Source organism: Ylistrum balloti, unplaced genomic scaffold, assembly GCF_031769215.1.
Source record: "Ylistrum balloti isolate Yb309-2 unplaced genomic scaffold, AGI_CSIRO_Ybal_v1 Utg370924, whole genome shotgun sequence".
Classification (NCBI taxonomy): Eukaryota; Metazoa; Mollusca; class Bivalvia; order Pectinida; family Pectinidae; genus Ylistrum; species Ylistrum balloti.
In genome coordinates, this window is record NW_026782523.1 from 197,557 (window position 1) to 224,682 (window position 27,126).

General features: G+C 36.5%; 1 protein-coding gene across 1 annotated transcript in view; it reads right to left on the reverse strand.

Moving 5' to 3' along the window:
• Positions 1–26,440, reverse strand: part of LOC132559485 (uncharacterized) — a 70,611-nt gene extending 44,171 nt beyond the window's left edge. Inside the window, exons 1-22 of the mRNA XM_060224112.1 lie at positions 26,284–26,440; positions 25,747–25,845; positions 23,941–24,023; positions 23,147–23,291; positions 22,403–22,470; positions 21,381–21,495; positions 20,936–21,028; positions 19,231–19,424; positions 18,880–18,993; positions 18,292–18,422; positions 16,768–16,894; positions 16,412–16,459; positions 15,747–16,001; positions 13,884–14,069; positions 10,146–10,289; positions 9,447–9,547; positions 8,356–8,465; positions 7,987–8,114; positions 4,732–4,921; positions 4,048–4,255; positions 1,822–1,897; positions 661–866 (exon numbers count right to left, since the gene is read on the reverse strand). Of these exons, the coding sequence (XP_060080095.1) occupies positions 661–866; positions 1,822–1,897; positions 4,048–4,255; positions 4,732–4,921; positions 7,987–8,114; positions 8,356–8,465; positions 9,447–9,547; positions 10,146–10,289; positions 13,884–14,069; positions 15,747–16,001; positions 16,412–16,459; positions 16,768–16,894; positions 18,292–18,422; positions 18,880–18,993; positions 19,231–19,424; positions 20,936–21,028; positions 21,381–21,495; positions 22,403–22,470; positions 23,147–23,291; positions 23,941–24,023; positions 25,747–25,845; positions 26,284–26,440 (2,978 nt within the window). The remainder of the gene's footprint in view (positions 1–660; positions 867–1,821; positions 1,898–4,047; positions 4,256–4,731; positions 4,922–7,986; positions 8,115–8,355; positions 8,466–9,446; positions 9,548–10,145; positions 10,290–13,883; positions 14,070–15,746; positions 16,002–16,411; positions 16,460–16,767; positions 16,895–18,291; positions 18,423–18,879; positions 18,994–19,230; positions 19,425–20,935; positions 21,029–21,380; positions 21,496–22,402; positions 22,471–23,146; positions 23,292–23,940; positions 24,024–25,746; positions 25,846–26,283) is intronic.
• Between the last annotated feature and the right edge of the window lie 686 nt (positions 26,441–27,126).

Genomic DNA, 27,126 nt, shown 5'->3' on the forward strand with positions numbered 1-27,126 from the left:
CATGATGATAACAAAATTTGGCGAAGATCTAACATCAAATACGCAGCGAGCGTAAAGTAATAACAAGAGGCCCATGGGCCTTAACGGTCATCTGACATCAAATACAAGATTTCAAATTTTGAACTTGAGAAGAAGTCGAAAATGTGTTTTCAAGATGGCGGCCATGATGGATTTCGGACCAACCCGAAATTAACATACTTTGGTCAGGATCATGTCACAATCATTTCAGGTAAGTTTCAGCTCAATGAGACATATAGAACTTGAGAAGAAGTTGAAAATGTTTACGACTCTTGAAAATACTGACAGATGACCTTGGTTATCAAAAGAATGTGAGGTCTAATTGATATAAATCAACATACGAAATTAGGAGAACAGTGGGCTACATATATGCAAGTTATTGTGCAGAGGGTAATGAAATTGTCAAATTCTTTCATCCAAAGTCCCATAACTCTTGAAATTATTGACAGATTTCACTAGTTATCACACCCATTCATGATTTAATGATAATTATGCTACATACCAAATTTGGTTAAAATCTGACTACAAACACAAGTGCAGAAAGCAAAAACAGACAGACTGACGGACAAACTGATTAGTGTAAGGCATTGCATCTCAGTTGTCAGAATCTTTCAATCCATTTAAATGAGTTATGGTACTTACTTGGTGAAGGTAAATGTCAACTCAGCTACGTCAGACAGCATCAGAATATTGACTACGCCACAGTAGGACAAAGAGAGGGCATAGGGAAACTTGTAAGTCAGGACAGGTTCCTTTGGAAATTCTAGGATACAGGTTGATTTCTGAATGTCTGGAGACTCATTAAATTGTTTTGCTTTAAAGCATGGCTGTATCACAGAATGCGCTACCTAGGTAACAAAAAGAACAAGATCAAAATAAATTACAACATAATATTAATTAAGTGCCAACTCAGTTATACATACTTACTAAAAACAAACAACATCATAAGACTGGACCAATTAACTTAGGAATAATTGTAATAATAAATGTATAAGGAAAATTAATTACAAGTTCAAACAAGAAAATGCTTCTGTAGGTATATTGCTACTATGTAATAAAAAATATGTAAAAATATTGTCGAAAACAACATGGCTAAATGTACATTAATGTCCACAAAAGAATATCATTATAAACATGTAATACCAAGCTATTATGTGTAATCTTTCTCCATCACCCAGAATGTCTATGAATTATTGATTTGTTAAAGTAAATTTCTTGAGACCCATCATTAATAACAATTGAGATCAATTTACCAACAAATTGCTCCAGACCAAATTTGCACAAAATTCTGATATTCCTATAGGAGAAGAAGGATTTTAAAGAATTTTCTCTATTTTCCCTAATGGACAGTCCACCCCCTTCCCGGGGAGCTAAGACTATTTGATTAAACAGTTTGATTTCCTTCACTCAAGTATGTTTCAGACTAAATTTGAACTGAATCCAAACATCCCTATGAAGGAAGAATTTTAAAGGATTTGCTTTATTTTCCCTATTGGGCCTCACCACTCCCCTCCCATGTGGCCAAATTTCAAATTTGGACAAATTCCTGATATTTCTCCACAGATCCAAGACCCACTATTTATACAAAATCAAATTCCTTTCACCAAAGGATACTTCAGACAAAATCTAGACAGAACCCTGACATTCCTACAGAAGAAGGATTTAGCCCCTTAGAGATGAGATCCACCATTTACCAAACATGCTTCATACCTATTGGGACAAAATCTCCTCATATCTTCGTTTCTATTTCCCCTCTATTTCTGCCTTTAGGACAGGTGAGTCAAAATGACAGCTTATACTTACAGTAAGAACCTTGATACAGTGAGCACACACTCCACAGAAGGAACACACATCTTCCTTGAAACTACAGCGACAATGCCTATAACACAGAAATGTACAGAGGTCAAGGGTCACCTACACTGTATAGTGATATCTCTGAACATGTCAAGGATCACCCAGACTGTATAGTGATATCTCTGAACATGTCTAGGATCACCTACACTGTATAGTGATATCTCTGAACATGTCTAGGATCACCTACACTGTATAGTGATATCTCTGAACATGTCTAGGATCACCTACAATGTATAGTGATATCTCTGAACATGTCTAGGATCACCTACACTGTATAGTGATATCTCTGAACATGTCTAGGATCACCTACACTGTATAGTGATATCTCTGAACATGTCAAGGATCACCTACACTGTATAGTGATATCTCTGAACATGTCAAGGATCACCCACACTGTGTAGTGATATCTCTGAACATGTCTAGGATCACCTACACTGTATAGTGATATCTCTGAACATGTCTAGGGTCACCTACACTGTATATGTAGTGATATCTCTGAACATGTCTAGGATCACCTACACTGTATAGTGATATCTCTGAACATGTCTAGGATCACCTACACTGTATAGTGATATCTCTGAACATGTCTAGGATCACCTACACTGTATAGTGATATCTCTGAACATGTCTAGGATCACCTACACTGTATAGTGATATCTCTGAACATGTCTAGGGTCACCTACACTGTATATGTAGTGATATCTCTGAACATGTCTAGGATCACCTACACTGTATAGTGATATCTCTGAACATGTCTAGGATCACCTACACTATATAGTGATATCTCTGAACATGTCTAGGATCACCTACACTGTATAGTGATATCTCTGAACATGTCTAGGATCACCTACACTGTATAGTGATATCTCTGAACATGTCTAGGATCACCTACACTGTATAGTGATATCTCTGAACATGTCTAGGATCACCTACACTGTATAGTGATATCTCTGAACATGTCTAGGGTCACCTACACTGTATAGTGATATCTCTGAACATGTCATGTCTAGGATCACCTACACTGTATAGTGATATCTCTGAACATGTCAAGGATCACCTACACTGTATAGTGATATCTCTGAACATGTCTAGGATCACCTACACTGTATAGTGATATCTCTGAACATGTCTAGGATCACCTACACTGTATAGTGATATCTCTGAACATGTCTAGGATCACCTACACTGTATAGTGATATCTCTGAACATGTCTAGGATCACCTACACTGTATAGTGATATCTCTGAACATGTCTAGGGTCACCTACACTGTATATGTAGTGATATCTCTGAACATGTCTAGGATCACCTACACTGTATAGTGATATCTCTGAACATGTCTAGGATCGCCTACACTGTATAGTGATATCTCTGAACATGTCTAGGGTCACCTACACTGTATATGTAGTGATATCTCTGAACATGTCTAGGATCACCTACACTGTATAGTGATATCTCTGAACATGTCTAGGATCACCTACACTGTATAGTGATATCTCTGAACATGTCTAGGATCACCTACACTGTATAGTGATATCTCTGAACATGTCTAGGATCACCTACACTGTATAGTGATATCTCTGAACATGTCTAGGATCACCTACACTGTATAGTGATATCTTTGAACATGTCTAGGATCACCTACACTGTATAGTGATATCTCTGAACATGTCTAGGGTCACCTACACTGTATATGTAGTGATATCTCTGAACATGTCTAGGATCACCTACACTGTATAGTGATATCTCTGAACATGTCTAGGATCACCTACACTGTATAGTGATATCTCTGAACATGTCTAGGATCACCTACACTGTATAGTGATATCTCTGAACATGTCAAGGATCACCTACACTGTATAGTGATATCTCTGAACATGTCTAGGATCACCTACACTGTATAGTGATATCTCTGAACATGTCTAGGATCACCCACACTGTGCAGTGATATCTCTGAACATGTCTAGGATCACCTACACTGTATAGTGATATCTCTGAACATGTCTAGGATCACCTACACTGTATAGTGATATCTCTGAACATGTCAAGGATCACCTACACTGTATAGTGATATCTCTGAACATGTCTAGGATCACCTACACTGTATAGTGATATCTCTGAACATGTCAAGGATCACCTAGTAGAAGTGTCATCATTTAATACTTTATAATAGTTACCTGTTGGTAATGCCAGGGTCCCTGTTGTAATAGCAGTTGATGCCATTTTTTGCACAGTTGTTACAGAGGTGGCAACGTAGTGTTGTGTTACACAGTTGTCTGTTTCGCTCAGTGGTGACAGAAGCTGTTTTAGCCATTCTGTAGTCCTTCTGTACTAATTTTGTCATGTCTGTGTGATTCGGTACCAGAGACTGTCGATCCAGCAATGCTGAAATATTTGTGGTCTAAGGCTTATAATGATATTTGATGTGAGGATACTAAGGTACTGTAGTAGGATGGTTTGATATATAATGTCCTATTACAAGATGCCCTATGGGTCTGAATTGCACACCTGTTCTGCAGCTTACAAAGATACCAAGTATATATCCTAGTTAAAATGAAGCTTAAAATACATTTAACCCATATGACCTAGAAAGTAGGTAAAGGTCATTCATTTAACCAAATTTGGTAAATATCAGTACCTTAGCCTTTTTGATACTGAGAAAATGTCATTTGAAATTTGACCCTGTGACCATGAAAATGGGTCAAGTGGTCTTGTGAAAGGATTTAACCAGAGTAACTACCAAGAACCTACAGGTGACGCCATACCTCAGATAATGTGATTGTTTTACCATAGCACTACCCAACCATGTTTCACCGTAAAAATCATTGTTTTTTTTAATCCTGATACTCATATGATTTTACCTGAGTTTAAACTGGCAAACTCTTCCTTTGAGGTGAAATGACCATTCCTTGTTTTCTTGCAGTCAAATTCTCTTGATTTTTCTGATAAATGTTGTAAACTGAACTCAGACATATGGCAGCAGTTTTGAGAAGCACCAAGAGCAACCCTGCGGTCCCTGGTCGGATTACACTGCTGACAGCACAAGGTTTTCTGCACAAAAAATACAATCATTTTAAGTAGAAAAGTGACCTTCCTTAGTTCTCAGTTTAGTGATAACATATAATTCAAAATGTTTTGGAATCACACTTAGCCACCAAACCTGCCTTTTTTTGCTGATTTCTCTAAATATAGCTACATATACCGATATGCCATCTATATTGTCTTCCAAATATGTGTAGGTTGAAATTTTCAAAGTTTCAGTAAAACAGATTTCAATGTTGATTATTGCATTTTGCCTTTGATAATGTTCTTAAAGTCCATCAATAGTGTATGTAAAGTTACTCCCAGGTAACAATACTCAAATGTCATTTTTTGTGCAATTAGGTGTTTTTTCTGAAAATTTTATAAAGTGAGAGATTTTTTTACAGTTGAAATATTTTTTGGAGGGATCCTTTTCATCAGTATCCTTTTGTAGCCCAAATTTGAACAAGAGGCTCAAGGGGCCAGCATCAATCACCTGGCTTATTCAGCTAGTCATTTAACGAAGAATTTCAAATATAACAAAGAATTTCTGAGATAATTTGCCTGTTGGATCCTTGCCTTGTGATAAAACAGAAGTTAGATTCACTATTCACTGCTTCAGACCAATCTTGGACAATATCCTTGTATAGAAGAAGAATTTTTAAGAACTTACGTTTCCCATATAACGGACTACATCTCTCATTTATCAGACTCCGGGGTGATGCGAAATTAGGTTCCTTCCAACTAGGTATGCTTCAGATCAAATCAGGACAGAATTATGGTATTCCCACAAAAGAAGGATTTTACGGAATTTCTCTTTTTCCACTCTTTGTTTCCATGCCAGAGAGAACCCACCATTTATAGAAAATTAAATCTCTTTACCGCATTATGCTTCAGACCAAATTAGGACAGAATCCTTATATTTCTACAGAAGGAAAAGGATTTTAAAGAATTTATTCAATTTCCCTGCCACTAACACCACAGTGGGCTACGGCCCATCTTTATACAAATTGATTCCCTCAGCTTCAGGACAAATTGGGATAAAATTCAGCACAGAAGAAAAGCTTTTCTAAAATTCTCTTATTGCTCTGTAGACACCATCGCCTCCTCCTCCAGGGGCAAGGCCCACTGTATATACACTGTATACTGGTTTTCAATTCAGTCAAGCATTTTAGGACCAAAATGGGACAACATCAAAGCATTTCTACAAAAGAAAAAGAATTTAAAATTTGCCCTATTTCCCTACCAAAGCCTGCTTCAGACCAAACTGGAACAGAATTCTGATATTTCTACAGGAAAAGATGGCTTTTCAACAATTTGCTCCATTTCCCCTATCTTTTCATTCCAAAAGGAAAAGTGGGATTTGAAAGAGTAGTCTGTACTTTCCCTATTGGGCCCCATCCATCCCAACCATTGGGGCCCAGACCTACCATTTATTAAAAATTGACAAATTAATCATTTTCCAGAAATGGTTAGTTTCTACTTTCCCAAGATTTTATATATACATCAGAGAAATCCCAATAATGTGTATATAAAGTGGAGTGCATTGTATACTTATCATGACTAAAACATTAAGATATAAACATCTTATATTGTACATCAAGACATGAATGATGGTGCAACAAAATGAATGCGTCCAATTTTTGCCCATTTTATAACCCTGGACCCTCACCAACAGTCTAAACAACACTGATGTAGCACGCACAACCTCTACATCTTACTTTGAAAGAATCTGACAAATCAATTTCTTCCAAAAATCATCCAAAAAGAAAAATAGTTGACAAGTGTCTCCAACAAAAGCTCACTATTAGAGTAAAAGCTACCATTAGAGTAGAGGTGTTCATCAGAGAAAAGGTCACCATCAGAGTAGAGGTGTTCATCAGAGAAAAGGTCACCATCAGAGTAGAGGTGATCATCAGAGAAAAGGTCACCATCAGAGTAGAGGTGTTCATCAGAGAAAAGGTCACCATCAGAGTAGAGGTGATCATCAGAGAAAAGGTCACCATCAGAGTAGAGGTGATAGTCAGAGAAAAGGTCACCATCAGAGTAGAGGTGATCATCAGAGAAAAGGTCACCATCAGAGTAGAGGTGATCATCAGAGAAAAGGTCACCATCAGAGTAGAGGTGTTCATCAGAGAAAAGGTCACCATCAGAGTAGAGGTGATCGTCAGAGAAAAGGTCACCATCAGAGTAGAGGTGATCGTCAGAGAAAAGGTCACCATCAGAGTAGAGGTGATCATCAGAGAAAAGGTCACCATCAGAGTAGAGGTGATCATCAGAGAAAAGGTCACCATCAGAGTAGAAGTGATCATCAGAGAAAAGGTCACCATCAGAGTAGAGGTGTTCATCAGAGAAAAGGTCACCATCAGAGTAGAGGTGATAGTCAGAGAAATGGTCACCATCAGAGTAGAGGTGATCATCAGAGAAAAGGTCACCATCAGAGTAGAGGTGATAGTCAGAGAAAAGGTCACCATCAGAGTAGAGGTGATCATCAGAGAAAAGGTCACCATCAGAGTAGAGGTGATCATCAGAGAAAAGGTCACCATCAGAGTAGAGGTGTTCATCAGAGAAAAGGTCACCATCAGAGTAGAGGTGATCGTCAGAGAAAAGGTCACCATCAGAGTAGAGGTGATCGTCAGAGAAAAGGTCACCATCAGAATAGAGGTGATCATCAGAGAAAAGGTCACCATCAGAGTAGAGGTGATCATCAGAGAAAAGGTCACCATCAGAGTAGAAGTGATCATCAGAGAAAAGGTCACCATCAGAGTAGAGGTGTTCATCAGAGAAAAGGTCAACATCAGAGTAGAGGTGATAGTCAGAGAAATGGTCACCATCAGAGTAGAGGTGATCATCAGAGAAAAGGTCACCATCAGAGTAGAGGTAATCGTCAGAGAAAAGGTCACCATCAAAGTAGAGGTGTTCATCAGAGAAAAGGTCACCATCAGAGTAGAGGTGTTCGTCAGAGAAAAGGTCACCATCAGAGTAGAAGTGTTCATCAGAGGAAAAGGTCACCATCAAAGTAGAGGTGATTTTCAGAAAAATGGTCACCATCAGAGTAGAGGTTATCGAATATAAAAATATATTGAAATTCTTACCGTTGCATATATATTCTTTGAAATTAACATCCCTGTTAATACTGCTGTGATATTATTAAAGGTGATGGTGAGAACATCTACCATGACGCTTGTAACAACACGAGCGCTGATTACAATAGTAGGCAAATCTGTGAATATGAATATTGCAAGTATTAATCAATCTCTTGACTTACATGTCATTTTAGCACAAAAAAAACTTTTCACATTTATGAATTATGTTCCGAAACTCTTGTTATTTCAGTCAATACTAATTTAAATAATATCCCACAAATCAACCTATATTTTAAACTTGGTTGATCTCTTCAGTAAAGAGTTCCACTTGGACACTAACTTAGATCAGATTAATGAAGAATTCACCTGTACTCTCACCTTGATTAATCTCATTCGTAAGGAGTTCCACCAAGACCATGACTGGGCCCTGACGAAGGATGAGGCCTGACTTCCATAGTAACACTATCTCCGAAGCCTCCTGCAATTTTCTGTAAATAAAACAGGAAAGTACATTAACTTATAACAACTTAATGATTTGTATGGACAAAAATGGCTAACCAAAACCAAAGTTTATGAAAAAGATGAGTTTTGTAATCAAAATTTATTCAGAGAGATATAGCAAAGCTATCATAACTAAGTAACCTAAAATACATAAATATATTTCATTTATTTCATTTTTACCTGTATAAGGTGTTAGGTACTCTTTACTTGTATAAGGTATTGTTTACCTGTAATGGGTATTGTCTACCTACATGTATGTTAAGTATTGTTTACCTGTATTAGGTATTGCTTACCTGTGTCAGGTATGGTTTACTTATAATGGGTATTGTTTACCTGTATGCAGTATCGTTTACCTGTGTCAGGTATTGTTTACCTGTATTGATATTATTTACCTGTAATTGGTATTGTTTACAGGTACCGGGTAGTGCTTACCTGTGTCAGGTATTGTTTACCTGTGATTGGTATTGTTTACCAGTATGGATATTGTTTACCTGTATTAGGCATTGCTTACCTTTGTTAGGAATTGTTTACCTGTGTTGATATTATTTACCTGTAATTGGTATTGTTTACAGGTACCGGGTAGTGCTTACCTGTGTCAGGTATTGTTTACCTGTGTTGATATTATTTACCTGTAATTGGTATTGTTTACAGGTACCGGGTAGTGCTTACCTGTGTCAGGTATTGTTTACCTGTGATTGGTATTGTTTACCAGTATGGATATTGTTAACCTGTATTAGGCATTGCTTACCTTTGTTAGGAATTGTTTACCTGTGTTGATATTATTTACCTGTAATTGGTATTGTTTACAGGTACCGGGTAGTGCTTACCTGTGTCAGGTATTGTTGAATTTTATTACTATTTTTTACCTGAAATTGGGTATTATTTATCTGCATTTGACATGGCTTACAAGAATTGGTTATTGTTTACTAGTAATGGCTATTTTTCACCTATATTAAGGAAATGATTACCTGAGAAAGCAGGGTAAGAATAATTGAGGTAGACTGGGGAAGGTGAAGTAAGCATCTCTCTGGTGTTCTCCTTCAGGTAACCCTGGACTCCATATCTCGTCCTGAGAAAAGAAGTAAAGATTGAACTATTTAATGAAACTTTGTATATATACAATCATATGCTTCTGGCAACATTTAACAAACAACATTTCTGATTAATCCATAATACCTATATAAGCAGGAAATATGACAAGATACCTGGTATTGTTCTATATCTAGAGTGTAAGGATACAATTACTTACCAGGGATACAGCTGAGGTTTTAGGGTACAATTACTTACCAGGGATACAGCTGAGGTTTTAGGGTACAATTACTTACCAGGGATACAGCTGAGGTTTTAGGATACAATTACTTACCAGGGATACAGCTGAGGTTTTAGGGTACAATTACTTACCAGGGATACAGCTGAGGGTTTAGGGTACAATTACTTACCAGGGATACAGCTGAGGTTTTAGGGTACAATTACTTACCAGGGATACAGCTGAGGTTTTAGGGTACAATTACTTACCAGGGATACAGCTGAGGTTTTAGGGTACAATTACTTACCAGGGATACAGCTGAGGTTTTAGGGTACAATTACTTACCAGGGATACAGCTGAGGTTTTAGGGTACAATTACTTACCAGGGATACAGCTGAGGTTTTAGGGTACAATTACTTACCAGGGATACAGCTGGGATATCAGGAAGGTCTTGTGTCATCACATAAGTAAGAGGATCTCCTTGATTGGGATCTTTCAATGGCCATGCAAATTGGAACATCATTCCCATGTCAAGTAGAACATCTATAAATGTATTTCTCTGGGTCTGCAAAAGGGTTAAAGAAAATCCTCAGGTAAAAATCATGTAATACATATATAACCAATACTTTTGGAATCTATATCAGTGTGTTACCTTTATAACAGGTAGATAACTTGAGTGCATAGGTCAGTGTGTTACCTGTATTACAGGTAGATAACTTGGGTGTATAGATCAGTGTGTTACCTGTATTTCAGGTAGATAACTTGAGTGTATAGGTCAGTGTGTTACCTGTATAGGTCAGTGTGTTACCTGTATAACAGGTAGATAACTTAAGTGCATAGGTCAGTGTGTTACCTGTATTACAGGTAGATAACTTGAGTGTATAGGTCAGTGTGTTACCTGTATAGGTCAGTGTGTTACCTGTATTGCAGGTGGATAACTTGAGTGTATAGGTCAGAGTGTTACCTGTATTACAGGTGGATAATTTGCGTGTATAGGTCATGTGTTACCTGTATTACAAGTGGATAACTTGAGTGTATAGATCAGTGTGTTAGGTCAGTGTGTTACCTGTATAGGTCAGTGTGTTACCTGTATTACAGGTGGATAACTTGAGTGCATAGTTCAGTGTGTTACCTGTATTACAGGTGGATAACTTGAGTGTATAGATCAGTGTATAGGTCAGTGTGTTACCTGTATTACAGGTAGATAACTTGAGTGTATAGGTCAGTGTGTTACCTGTATAACAGGTAGATAACTTGAGTGTATAGGTCAGTGTGTTACCTGTATTACAGGTAGATAACTTGAGTGCATAGTTCAGTGTGTTACCTGTATTACAGGTGGATAACTTGAGTGTATAGGTCAGTGTGTTACCTGTATTACAGGTAGATAACTTGAGTGTATAGATCAGTATGTTACCTGAATTACAGGTATATAACTTGAGTGTATAGGTCAGTGTGTTACCTGTATAGGTCAGTGTGTTACCTGTATTGCAGGTAGATAACTTGAGTGTATAGGTCATGTGTTACCTGTATTACAGGTAGATAACTTGAGTGTATAGATCAGTGTATAGGTCAGTGTGTTACCTGTATTACAGGTAGATAACTTGAGTGCATAGTTCAGTGTGTTACCTGTATTACAGGTGGATAACTTGAGTGTATAGGTCAGTGTGTTACCTGTATTACAGGTAGATAACTTGAGTGTATAGATCAGTATGTTACCTGAATTACAGGTATATAACTTGAGTGTATAGGTCAGTGTGTTACCTGTATAGGTCAGTGTGTTACCTGTATTGCAGGTGGATAATTTGAGTGTATAGGTCATGTGTTACCTGTATTACAGGTAGATAACTTGAGTGCATAGTTCAGTGTGTTACCTGTATTACAGGTAGATAACTTGAGTGTATAGGTCAGTGTGTTACCTGTATTACAGGTAGATAACTTGAGTGTATAGGTCAGTGTGTTACCTGTATTACAGGTAGATAACTTGAGTGCATAGTTCAGTGTGTTACCTGTATTACAGGTAGATAACTTGAGTGTATAGGTCAGTGTGTTACCTGTATTACAGGTAGATAACTTGAGTGTATAGATCAGTATGTTACCTGAATTACAGGTATATAACTTGAGTGTATAGGTCAGTGTGTTACCTGTATAGGTCAGTGTGTTACCTGTATTGCAGGTGGATAATTTGAGTGTATAGGTCATGTGTTACCTGTATTACAGGTAGATAACTTGAGTGCATAGTTCAGTGTGTTACCTGTATTACAGGTAGATAACTTGAGTGTATAGATCAGTGTATAGGTCAGTGTGTTACCTGTATTACAGGTAGATAACTTGAGTGTATAGGTCAGTGTGTTACCTGTATTACAGGTGGATAACTTGAGTGTATAGATCAGTGTGTTACCTGTATTACAGGTGGATAATTTGAGTGTATAGGTCATGTGTTACCTGTATTACAAGTGGATAACTTGAGTGTATAGATCAGTGTGTTAGGTCAGTGTGTTACCTGTATAGGTCAGTGTGTTACCTGTATTACAGGTGGATAATTTGAGTGTATAGGTCATGTGTTACCTGTATTACAAGTGGATAACTTGAGTGTATAGATCAGTGTATAGGTCAGTGTGTTACCTGTATTACAGGCAGATAACTTGAGTGTATAGGTCAGTGTGTTACCTGTATTACAGGTGGATAACTTGAGTGTATAGGTCAGTGTGTTACCTGTATTACAGGTGGATAACTTGAGTGTATAGGTCAGTGTGTTACCTGTATAACAGGTAGATAACTTAAGTGCATAGGTCAGTGTGTTACCTGTATTACAGGTGGATAATTTGAGTGTATAGGTCATGTGTTACCTGTATTACAAGTGGATAACTTGAGTGTATAGATCAGTGTATAGGTCAGTGTGTTACCTGTATTACAGGTAGATAACTTGAGTGTATAGGTCAGTGTGTTACCTGTATTACAGGTAGATAACTTGAGTGTATAGGTCAGTGTGTTACCTGTATTACAGGTGGATAACTTGAGTGTATAGGTCAGTGTGTTACCTGTATAGGTCAGTGTGTTACCTGTATAACAGGTAGATAACTTAAGTGCATAGGTCAGTGTGTTACCTGTATTACAGGTAGATAATGTGAGTGTATAGGTCAGTGTGTTACATGCATTACAGGTAGATAATGTGAGTGTATAGGTCAGTGTGTTACATGCATTACAGGTAGATAATGTGAGTGTATAGGTCAGTGTGTTACCTGTATTACAGATAGATAATGTGAGTGTATAGGTCAGTGTGTTACATGCATTACAGGTAGATAATGTGAGTGTATAGGTCAGTGTGTTACATGCATTACAGGTAGATAATGTGAGTGTATAGGTCAGTGTGTTACCTGTATTACAGGTAGATAATGTGAGTGTATAGGTCAGTGTGTTACATGCATTACAGGTAGATAATGTGAGTGTATAGGTCAGTGTGTTACATGCATTACAGGTAGATAATGTGAGTGTATAGGTCAGTGTGTTACCTGTATTACAGGTAGATAATGTGAGTGTATAGGTCAGTGTGTTACATGCATTACAGGTAGATAATGTGAGTGTATAGGTCAGTGTGTTACATGCATTACAGGTAGATAATGTGAGTGTATAGGTCAGTGTGTTACATGCATTACAGGTAGATAATGTGAGTGTATAGGTCAGTGTGTTACCTGTATTACAGGTAGATAATGTGAGTGTATAGGTCAGTGTGTTACATGCATTACAGGTAGATAATGTGAGTGTATAGGTCAGTGTGTTACCTGTATTACAGGTAGATAACTTGAGTGTATAGGCCATGTGTTAAGTCATTCGTATATTGACAGTTGTAAGTGGTAGGTATATTGACTGGTGTTAAGTGGTAGGTATATTGACAGTTGTATGTCATAGATATATTGACAGGTGTTAAGTCATAAGTGTATTGACAGGTGTTAAGTGGTAGGTATATTGACAGGTGTTAAGTGGTAGGTGTATTGACAGGTGTTAAGTTGTAGGTGTATTGACAGGTGTTAAGTCATAGGTATATTGACAGGTGTTAAGTTGTAGGTGTATTGACAGGTGTTAAGTCGTAGGTGTATTGACAGATGTAAGTCCTAGATGTATACAGAGAAGTGAAAGTCACAGGTGTGTTATCAGTACCTACCTCTTTAGCAGTAGTAAATCGAGACTTGTAGAAATCATCTTTCCTCCAGCAGGGTACATTTTGCCCTATCCAGGGGATGTCTGTTAGGCGGGGAGCTTTAGGTCCCAGATTGGTAATACATGTCAGGTTGGCAATGTCATTGATCAATGGTTTTTTATTGACATGGGGATAGTACAGACAATTTCCCTAAAAAAAATTAAATCTCTAGTCAGTACTGATCTCAAAGAAAAACACAGGCCTCCTATACATTTGTAACTAGCAAATTTCTAGAGAGCATTAGTGTACTCTTTATACAATAAAGTCACAGATAAGTCAAAGTCGATGGGACCAAATGAAATATTAGACTTATCTCCAGTTATTTTCATTGGATTTTAACTGGATACGTGTCTCACGACATGAGAGTGATGAATAGGTAACAAATAATATTTCATATTTTTATATACTAACGATATCTTTTATTTAAATAAACAGTTATAAATACGAATATAAAACAAAAAAAGTAGTGTGAAACTCTCGTGATTGCAGCACAATGGATACGCACCAATTTTCAAAGACATCACTTTGTGAAATCAATACCTGAAGCAATACAAATCATGTACATACATTTCTATCCTTAATAGTAACAAGTCCCATCAACAATATTTTAACAGAAATACATGTATATAAACCAGAATCAGATCATCAGTGTAGAATTTGATGTTATGATACGATGGGGTCAAAATGAAACAATTTCCAAAGTGAGGGACTGACATGGAAAGGGCTATATACCTCTAATAAAAAGGCAGCAGCATCACGTCATGCACATATTGTATCGTGCTTTTTTAAGCTTTACATAAATCCAGACTCTTATCAATCCCAATTGTTTTATAACCCACAACTCTGTTAAATACACATAGATACCAGCCTTTAGTTCTCAACTTAATGAATCAAACTGAAATAAAATCAGTATGTTAAAAAAAAAAAGAGACAATTTTGGCAGATTGCAGTTCCCGAGCAAATGTAGACTTATATGCCAAGAATGCACTGCAAGTGATCCAATGTCCCAAATAAGAAGTTCTAGTGTTTAGTAGTGAAGCAGATTGATCCCAGACCAACTTTTAACTTTTTCTGTGATGTACAATATACCAGTTATGTCATGGGTCAAAATGTAGGTCAGAGTGAATTGCACTGACAAGTAGTATATGATAGTGAGCACTGTCCACTTTTACTTTGTTGAGAATCAAAGGTCAACATGTGGGTCAGAGTGACCTACCATTAATTCATAACATACTTCTTTACCAAGATGAATCCATATCCAAAGTAAAAAGTTCCAGTGACAGGTAGTGTACGAGATAAAGCGTGGACGACCTTTTTATGGAGGTCAGAGGTTAAAGTGTATGGCAAAGTTACCATTGTGATACATGACACTCTGCCTCCCCAAGGTATTCATCCCATATCCCAAGTATGAAGTTCCAGTGACAAGTACGGAAAGACGGATAAACAAAATGACAATGCAATTCTATTCCCTATCTCCCCATCCTGGTTCCAGATGGGGAACTCATCATGTTTAAATAGGATAACTGACAAAAACATGTGAAAAGAAATGGTCAGAAATGCTGATATCATCAAATATTAAGAATAAAATTCCTTAATGTGATGACTTACAGTTAATTTCAAAGGGTTTTTTAATTATCTTAAATGGACACCAACATTCTGTCCCCCAAAAAAGAGAGATAAGTAATTTAAAAATGATAGACTAGTTTAAGTTAGTTTATAAAAATTTTAAGAACATGCATAAAGGAATGTCCCAGAATGCTTTATTTTGTGTGACTCAAAATCATGAGAAACATCATAGAACTATTTTCATATTGAATCTTATGTTACCTTTGTGTGAAGGACTTCCAAAGCCTTGTCCATGCCTATGGTTCCACCATTTGGATCAATCTGTTTCACCACCTCAGCTGGGAATACTTTTACATCCTTAAAAACTTCTATCGTGGCAAGGATGCTTGAGAATTTGGCATTTATCACAGCATCAAAGGCAGAGATTGTTTCTTGAAAAAAACTGGAGCAATGCCAAGGGAAAACCTGTTTCAAAGTGTCTGTGGCTAATTGCAGGAAAGAGTCTTTGCTCTTCTTCTAGCAAAAGAAAATATAAACATCATTTTACTTAAGACACGAGACTTTGAAGGACAAACTCTATGTGACTTCATCATCAAAAATCTTTGAAAATTTTCATACATACAAAAATGTGTTCCTTTCCAGTAATACTGATTATCTGAAGAAACAGTGTGTACTTTTTTGTGTGCAGTTTAATCTCTGTGTATTGAAGATTTGAATACTAAATAAATATCATTGTATGGTGTTGTTGTTTAATTACGAATAGTTACTGTATTAAATTGCCATGACTTGTCATTTGATTTCCCAATTTAACTGTCAGTATTTTACAGTAGATCAAGGCTACATTGACAATATATCCTTTCAAACAAGTTGTAAACATACATAGAAGTCCTTTCTTGGGGAGGGGGAATTATATTACTCTTACTTACCAAATCTGTCATTAGTAAAGTAGGCAAAGAGTTTTCATAGGTATTTGGCTGAGGTGGTTGGATCAAAAGCTGAAATCAAGAAAAATATATATACCCATCAATGAATGAATTATAACTTGCTATTGAACATCTTCCAAGAAATGAAGAAATATGACTTAATTTTAAATCATGGACACAGCTTTTGTATCACTATTGGCAAGCAGATATTACCAGCTCAATTTAATTAATATTTTTTTTCAAACTTTTTGTTTTGTTTTTGCCAATTCTTATTAATATTACTTATACTTAAAACATCCTATAAACATTGAACTCCATAATCGTCGACATAATCTTAAAAGGTTTTGCAAGTTTCTTACAGGATTTATGGGAATGTTGATCTTGTCGGACATTAAATTCTGGACATTGTCCATCAGTGTTTGACCAATGCCCACTTGCATTTGTGCTTCAAAGTTGTGCCTCTTTATCATCTTATGATCTTGGTTCCTAGGAGTTAAAAAGTAATAGTTATCATACTTCTTAATTTGTAATTACTCCTCAAACTGACCTTAATTACCAGATTTATGTCTTTTGTCTCAGTCATTCAGCATCAAAGTTGTTTCCCTTCTTTTCTAATTTATTTGATGTTGAGACAACAACAGGGACTGGTACATAATGCAGGGACTGCATGTATATATAGAATGTGCAACAGTTTTTTCCCCTCATGGAGATTTTTGTTTGCTGGCTTTAGCTATTGAATTCAAATTGTTACCTAGATTCCAAACTTGGAGGTAGCTGTGGCAGACATGGCAAAGTTTCTTATTGTTACAGAGAATGTATATCTGCACCCTAAACCTGAGGGAAGCTGCTGTGGCAGACATGGCAAAGTTTCTTATTGTTACAGAGAATGTATATCTGCACCCTAAACCTGAGGGAAGCTGCTGTGGCAGACATGGCAAAGTTTCTTATTGTTACAGAGAATGTATATCTGCACCCTAAACCTGAGGGAAGCTGCTGTGGCAGACCTGCTTCCTATTGTTATAGAAAATGTATATCTGCACCCTAAACCTGAGAGAAGCTGCTGTGGCAGACCTGCTTCCTATTGTTACAGAGAATGTATATCTGCACCCTAAACCTGAGAGAAGCTGCTGTGGCAGACCTGCTTCCTATTGTTACAGAGAATGTATATCTGCACCCTAAACCTGAGGGAAGCTGCTGTGGCAGACATGGCAAAGTTTCTTATTGTTACAGAGAATGTATATCTGCACCCTAAACCTGAGGGAAGCTGCTGTGGCAGACATGGCAAAGTTTCTTATTGTTACAGAGAATGTATATCTGCACCCTAAACCTGAGGGAAGCTGCTGTGGCAGACATGGCAAAGTTTCTTATTGTTACAGAGAATGTATATCTGCACCCTAAACCTGAGGGAAGCTGCTGTGGCAGACATGGCAAAGTTTCTTATTGTTACAGAGAATGTATATCTGCACCCTAAACCCGAGGGAAGCTGCTGTGGCAGACTTTGTCATTATATTAACAATTTCCTTCAGGAGGCATTATTTACAGTTATTAAGGCAGAGCTGTAATCAGTCAGCAGTCCTGATGGTTTCTATACATAGCAGTAGATATATACCAACAGCCTCATCTACCCATGTATAAATTTTGCAATGTGGTGTAAAGTGAAATATCAAGTTTAAACCATGTCATATTCTCACCATTGAAGTGTCGGAATAAACAAGCGATATAATTTAATTAATTCTCTAGATACTCCAATGTTTCAGGCTAAAATAGTGAAAATTTGTTTTTAAAAAAACCCTGAATTATATACTACAATATAAAAGATGACTTTCACTTAAACAAAATATTGACCAAAGATGCATCCATTTAATGTGGTATTTAACACTGACCGACTGTAGGTGATACTGTTAGTAGTCAGGTATGTGTGCCAATCTTCCAGCACTTTATAAACCTTCTTCTTAAACTCCTCTCCACTTTCCGGCTGGCCTATGTTCCCCAGTACAAACACATTTTCCGGATACTGTAACAAACACAAGACTAAGAGAGGATTTCCCCAGTACAAATGTTTGAATGTCACACAATTATCTAGAAAACTGCAAGACAAGTCGCATGCCTGCACGCCCAATGCAGAGAAATATCATTGTTTGATCAATTTACATAAGTTTTTAGGTGTGACCTTTGACCTCTTCAACCTTGACCAGTGACCATCTTAAGAACTGAATGTAACACAGTATTGCTATGTGATAAATATAAACCAAATCTTTTGAGAATTCTCAAGATATATGACACTGATTTGGAATGGAACACTGTCGACAGTCATACATAGGTAACATATTATGATCTCTCCTCCCGAAAGAAAAGGTGAGGTCGAGAAAAAGAATGGAAGACTTGATTGGAAATGCTACTGAATTTAAAACTTTACTCACCAGCACATACAGGCTTGTATGAAGACTGTATGACTGAATAAAATAACTTACCTGGCCAATAATAGACATAATCTGGGACGCCATTTTCTTGGCTGAGATGTCGTCAGTGTTGGAGAACGGCAGTACAATAATGCAACCATTGCTCAACACCCAGTTCTCGTAACCCTGAAAAGGAAACATGTAATACTGACGACAGCAACGGTGGAAAGAGGGAGGGGGGCAACTTATCAAGTTATCACTGTTGATCTTTTAGGTGATATGTGGAGGAACAAACAGGTTAATACGATCTCACAGCCCTCTGAACAAAATACTGGTATCAATTCAATCTTCATTTGCTAATGAGTGTTTAATGTATTTATTTAGATCCCTAAATATCTGTCACTATTGAAAGAGGATGTATACCTTTCCTCCAGTGCATTCAAATATGTTGTATTTTTGCTCTGTTTTGGAATGTGGCATCCAGGCTTTCTTTACTGCCACTGTATCACCTGGCTTTCTGTTGTCTTCAGTGAACATCCATGTTACATTCTCCTTATCTGCTTCATGTATCACCACCAACTTAGTGAAGTTGTAGCTCGACAGTGGAAGATCTTTGTCTGTGGAGGTCAAAACAAGACAGAAAGGCTAAAAATTCAAAATAAGGTGTGGCTTTGATAGAAAGTCAACTGATGTTTATTTAAGAATCTACCATATTATTTTCAGAATAGACTTATTGTTAAAATTGACTTATTTTGAAGTCTTCCATATCAAACCTTAATATGGGGATATCATACCTACACTGGAAACCAAACAGGCACCATGTCACACCTTAATATGGGGATATTATCTCTACACTGGAAACCAAACAGGCACCATGTCACACCTTAATATGGGGATATCATACCTACACTGGAAACCAAACAGGCACCATATCACACCTTAATATGGGGATATTATCTCTACACTGGAAACCAAACAGGCACCATATCACACCTTAATATGGGGATATTATCTCTACACTGGAAACCAAGCAGGCACCATATCACACCTTAATATGGGGATATTATCTCTACACTGGAAACCAAACAGGCACCATATCACACCTTAATATGGGGATATCATACCTACACTGGAAACCAAACAGGCACCATATCACACCTTAATATGGGGGATATCATACCTACACTGGAAACCAAACAGGCACCATATCACACCTTAATATGGGGATTTCATACCTACACTGGAAACCAAACAGGCACCATGTCACACCTTAATATGGGGATATTATCTCTACACTGGAAACCAAACAGGCACCATATCACACCTTAATATGGGGATATTATCTCTACACTGGAAACCAAACAGGCACCATATCAAACCTTAATATGGGGATATTATCTCTACTGGAAACCAAACAGGCACCATATCACACCTTAATATGGGGATATTATCTCTACACTGGATATGCATCACAATAGAAATTTATACCTAGATCACAGGAGAGACCAGAATTACAGAAGCACTGCCTCTTAGATGTTGACATCATTTGTAACAATGAATACAACATGAACAAAATTCTCATTGCAATGGAAGCAGAAAATTGGACAGAAGCCACACAATAAATTCAGAAAGACACCAGCAGAGAAATAATGAAATATCATACCAACTACTGGAAAGCAGGACATACAGAGATACCATATATATAGGATCATCTGTCACTGATACCCAGATAGACTATCCACTACAAACAGGAAAATGACATCCATTTTTGGGATAAGATTGTAAAAAAATACAGATAACAGCTGTTGATGGTAACCATGTTGTTTCCACGATATATTCCACACCATACAACTACAAACTGCACTGTTAGATATGTGTTATCAGTCAATGCACACATTTTCAGCTATAGTCACACACAAAACAAAATGGTGACCAATATGGAGTCATCTGTTAATGATACTGGAGTCTTGTAGAGCCCATGTCTCTAAAAGCTCATCACACACAAATTTATAGTCAATTCTGGATCAGCGTTTGTGAAATTATGCATTCACTAATATGTCTGTAGAGGTACGTTTGTGAAATAAAATAAAATCTAAGTCATTTACAGTATCTATATCATTCATTTTACCTTTTCCAATAGGACACGGGTCTGCTTGTAACATAGTGTCTGGAGGAGATATCAACTGACAACCACTTAATGACACATCCGTCTTGTTTACCGCTAAAAATAGTAATACCATATTATTATTATCTAAGATTGGTACAAAATAATAGTAAACAGTATGTTGAATACAGTGTATTAGTACCTTCATTCAGATTGAGTCAGATAACACTAGGGCATGTTCTTTATAAAGAATATAATATATAAATAAAAAAATATACCACAAAGATAAGTATTGGAAAAAATTATACTTGGCAATTTTTGTCTGTATTTCATGATTACAAATCTCATCACCGATTCACAAAATTTGTCAGTATTAATAGGATAAAGCTGAAAATTCTTTAACCATGTCTCTCCAGATCTTACTTATACAAGTTGTGTATAAATCCAGATGACCACCATATGGACTTACTTGGACCAAGACAAGCTATGCGAGACACTGCTTTCATGAGAATAGCTTCTAGATTAATGTCCAGGAGAATGTGTAATGAGCGATCTGTTAACTTTGGGCATCCTTCTATTGAAACCTGCAAATATTGCATAATTCTTATTCATGATAGTGTTCTGTCTAAATAAATTATCTATTTAACGAACAAATGCTCATGTAAAACCAAACTAACTTTTTTGTGCTTAGAAATCAAACGTACATAATTATACTGTCAGAACTCAATGATAATTCAACATTTCATATTCACAGCATAATTTCAAAGAACGTAGTTTTTCAAAACGAATACGGTAAATCACATTTTAATCATGATGTCATATACAGCATACTTCATATCAAACTCATGCTCTTCCTCTTGAAAAAGTCACTTAGACAAAATGGCACAAGACATTAAGAGGAGCGGGCCTTCTAAGGTATCTGTATGGCTTCTATGCAAGACTGATCTAGTCTCTTTCCCCTTTCACTCTAAAGCATTTGATTAAAAGACTGAATTAGCAAATGCATAGCAAGACAAATATTTTTTCACAAGAAAGGAATATAACTCTTTAAAACGGGGTTGATATGCAAAATGACTTCAAAGGGCACAACCTCATTTGGGATTAATACATCACTTGAGTATTAAACCACTTTCAGATGGCATTCAGTGGCATATAAATACCAACAGGATAAGGGCAAATTCAATAAAGTGTATAAGCGATATATATCTAATTTCTCTTTATCCAGTTTGCATTCATGTGCCTATGAATATCAAAAGAAAGAATTTCAATGCTTTAGTTTTTATCATTTTCAATTTTCATTCATAGGGACGACAACCTCAATTTGCTTACATTACTTGCAATTTTCATGTGCAGTTGACAGCTGGTAATACAAAACTGACTTTGGCAATGTTACACCATAACAATGCCATACAATAGCAAATATGATTTATGAAATTTAAAAAAAAAAAATGATTGAAATAAAAATATACAGCTTGTAAGCTGGTACCTTACTTTTTTAATTTTGATTCCTGGTATCTGTGAGAGCCATAGAATACCTTGGTCTGTGACGTATGGTGCACCTGTAACAACAAAGTTACCTGTATAATGACTTGTATGGAAATGTTAAAGGGACAGCAGCACAATATATATTATGCTATAAGGCTGTGTAACAGCAGATTAGAACTGTGAGGAAATGGGGAAGGGGGTGGAGAAAGTTGTTAAGGTACAAAGGTTTGATTGGAGATATGTTTAGGTGAACTGATGCAGAGGACTATAATTTGTGCAGTGCAAATCCAAGGTGAAAGGTTAGTACTAAGGACCAGTATCAAGGGTAAATGCTAAGGGTCTTGGTAAAACATATGATGAATAAGGATTCAAGGTCAGTGTAATGATCCAGGGTAAGTGCTAATGACTAGGATTCAGGGTCAGTGCTAATGACTAGGATTCAGGGTCAGTGCTAATGACTAGGATTCAGGGTAAGTGCTAATGACTAGGATTCAGGGTCAGTGCTAATGACTAGGATTCAGAGTCAGTGATAATGATTAGGATTCAGGGTCAGTACTAATGACAAGGATTCAGGGTCAGTGATAATGATTAGGATTCAGGGTCAGTACTAATGACAAGGATTCAGGGTCAGCACTGATGACTAGGATTCAGTGCCAGTGCTGAGGGCAGGGTGCTGAGGATCAAAACTACGGACCATAAAAAGAGGTCAGTGAAATTGAGTACCAGAATTCAGGGTCAGATTACACTCACCACAAAGTGTAAAATCTTCCAGGTATTGGAGGTTGACTTCCTGACACTTCAGCACCAGAAAAACCATGTCAGTCAGCTGTTCTACACCAGACAGAGTCAGTTTTCTAATGTAAGTATCGTTTTTCGTATGCACTGTTAAGGCAGACTGGAAAAAAAATATTTTAATCACAAATAATGTTTTACCTTCTTGGAAAATTAAAAAAGAAACTAAGACCACCAAAAAAACCCTAAAAAACATATATATGTTTACAAAATCTTTACAGCATAATAATGAACACACTGTGTCATCAGATAGAAACCTCAATAATCTGACTTGATTGTATACAGTGTAGGTTCATGAGAAATTGTAACAGTTAATCTATTGGGAATAACTGATATGTCAGTGAGGATTGCACAATACTTTCAAAGGGTCAAGGGATCTGCTTATTTTCCAAAATACATATATTAAGTTGTTCTCCTTTATTTCATGCCAAAATTACACTAACATAAAGGATCCTTTCCAAATTTATGTTTTTCAGTAAAAAAATTGCTGAAAATATAAAACAAAATATGTGAAAATGTTGTACTTAAGGCTTTGTATCTTTTAAATGATACATTATTGATGGCCAGTAAACAATGTCAACATTAAACTGGGATGTAAAATTATGTTTAAAGAAGTTTGAAATATTTGTTTGTAGGAGTGTAAACAAATTTATGGATGGCCATGTATATTGTTTACAGTACACAAAGTAGTCCATTGATATCAAGAATTGGACTTTTTTGTATCTTAAATAATGCATACACCAAATACTTACTAAAGCAAACGCAATATCAAAGTAATCTTCTACTTTGTTCTTATCAAACAGCTCGTCTGTACCCAGATCTACTGCAGTCCCTGCTGTGAACAGTCACATCAAACAAAACATCAGGTTTAAAGTATTCACGTCTACAACACCATATTTATTCTAATAAATGCCTTGGGGGCATGAAATTCTCAAACCTAGCTCGTCAGGTACAATGTTGTAAATAGAAATTGTAGTTATTTTGTAATTTTCTTGGGGATTTTGTTGTATTGGAATGACATGTTTGTAGATATTCTAAACATCCATCAACTGTAGATTAACAGAGTTTTTCTTTATCACATGGTAAATTGTACCAGAAGAAAACCTATTAAGTGGGGAGGAGGAGGTGGAGGGGTGTGTGTGTATATTAATGATAAATTCAGTACAGTATATGGGGAAATATTTGCTATTTGCTCTGGGTTTTATCACCTTTGATTCACAATTTCATTTCAGGTGTCATATCAAGCATTCTTATACTTTTTATTGTTTTCTGGATGGCAAAACAGCAAAAGTTAAACAGTCAAAAGTTTCAGTGTAAACAGCAGTCAAATTGGGTTATCACTCAGATACTGAAACTCTATTCCAAAGAAAAGCAAATTCTGCTGTTGAACATTCAAATTTTGTCCCTCTTACTCAAGTGGTCTTGATCATTATTTTTGTTGTCTGAAATTCAATATTTTAAAATTTGCTCAACAAACAGAAATCCTAACTGCAAAATAATCCATCCATTTAATTAAGATAATATTTACCGTAAAAACACACAGGTCATTCCTAAACCACTTATTACTGAGTACATAATGGCTATCTTATATAATGGTTGGAAGCATATAACTATCATACAGAATGTATGTCAAAAACATTTATTATGCAACAGAAAGAGGTATACATGGTAGTATCTGATAACGAGATCTGAGAGGGAGCTTCACAGCAAATACTGTTTGGTCTTTATCTGGTTAAAGAAAGTGCTAACAAGAGCCTTGTCTTTCCTTAATTATATGAAATCTTAGAATTCCACTTTGAGAAATAGTAATATAGATTGTTACTTTCCAATCTAAGATGGCTGCCTCTCAACCATGTGGTTCATCTGTTCAGTCACAAAATCAACAGGGCAAAACTAGGGACCAAGACAAACCAATATATGAAATATCCACACAGTAAATATACTTCACAAGAAATAACAGTTACAAACTTTTCTTGTCAAAAGATTGCTACCTGTAAGAAATTATGTTTTTCTGATCAGCCCAAAATCAAAATGGCAAAAACTAGGGACCAAGAGGAACCTCCACATTAACTTTAAGAATGATCCACAAGTACTTCTCAAGAACCTTTTTTTCTGATCAACTCTTAACTAGGGATCAAGAGTAAGCTATATATGTAATCTGAGAAAGATCTATCAAGTATTTCCCAAGAAAAAGTGGTAACAATCTCTCCGAAAATGACGAGGATTCAAGGATCATTGACCACCACTTGATGACAGTGGGCTTAAAAACGACGTTTCAGACAATATGAATACCCTGCCAGAAATCAGGGAGAAATTTATATTTCAAATTAATTAAACTATCTTCCTTTCAGAAATACTTCTGTTTTCAGGGATATATTTATCTTTAACAGAACTGTCATTAAGTTTTAATTCATTTTAAAGGTATTTCTTACAGATTTTTAACTGATGCCTTCAGACTAAACAAAACAATACAGGTTCCCTGGTACAGGGAAAAAATCAATACGAATCTTAATCGACACAACATAATATTCACACAAATGTGTTTAAAAATTGTTTACCTTTGAGCTTCCTGGCTCGTTGGGAAGGATCCCGATATGCAAATGTAGGTAGAAGTAATTCTTCCTCATTAGTTGACAGCAGATCCACGTTTCTCACATCTGATAAAACAAAAGACATCAACACACTAAACCTTAAAGTTACAGAGATTAGTTCTAAAATCATCCAGAACACTGTTGAGGAAAACAATTGGATAAGATTGGTCTCAAACATTTCAGATAACTCCCAGACAATCAAACTTATGTCTCTAATTCCCCACAATCAAACTTGTGTCCCTGATCCCCCACAATCAAACTTGTGTCCCTGATCCCCCACAATCAAACTTGTATCCCCGATTCCCCACAATCAAACTTGTGTCCCTGATTCTCTACAACAAATCTGATGTCATTGACTCCCCAAAATTAAGTCCCTGGTATTTCCAATGCCTGGCATTTTAGCCAGTATAGTAAGAGATGGACGATTGCTACAGTCCTACAGAGCATTCTTTCTGACCAATACAATGTATCTAGAACTTCAGGAATATTTGACATGCCTATTACCTGTTGTGCGGCTGGTCCTACTACGAGCTGTCCGTCTGCTAGATTGGAACTCTTGTAAGATGTTAGTACTTTCAGTTTGTAGAGGACTGGTTCTGCCCACTTGAAGTCTTTGGACTCTGTTTCCTGTTGCCTCTAGCGAGATCGCACGACTCGCCATTTTGTTAAGATTTGTTTTTCAGATTGTTATTTATCCACCTCTGAAACCCAAATTTCTTATTCAGAAAATGGAAGCAATTATGTCAAACTGAGCATGTTTCTTCAGTTTTAAGTTTTAAGCACCACAATCATAAATTATCACATCATCTTCTACATTGCTCACTACTTCCACGATTTAATCATGTTCACCAGTCTGAGTCATTTAAACAAACCCTTGTACCATTGAGGTCTGAGACCTTAAGTTTGAAAAAAAGAATAAATGTACATAACGCTCAGTTATACAGAAACTTAACTATACCAGTGGCCATAATACTTTCATATATTTTAATCAATATATGAAGCCAGAAGACATTTCACTTTACAGAAATCATATCTAATATGAACACATTTTTTAACATGGAATTTCAAATAGTCCAGAAGAATAGGAAATTCCAAATACTCGGTACGGAAATCCCAACACTAATCTATTTCTTGTACAAGGATTGGCTTGTTGGTATTTCAAGTAAATCATATAGGACTGATATTGTCTTTGATAAATAACTAGTACATTGAATGGGTGTCATTGACCTGCCATTGATTAGTGACACAGGCATGCCCTATTTCACCTTTATAACTAACTTATGGTCAGTTAGACAAAAATTTTAAATAAAATTAATGAACCATACACAGACGATGAATAACAAAAAC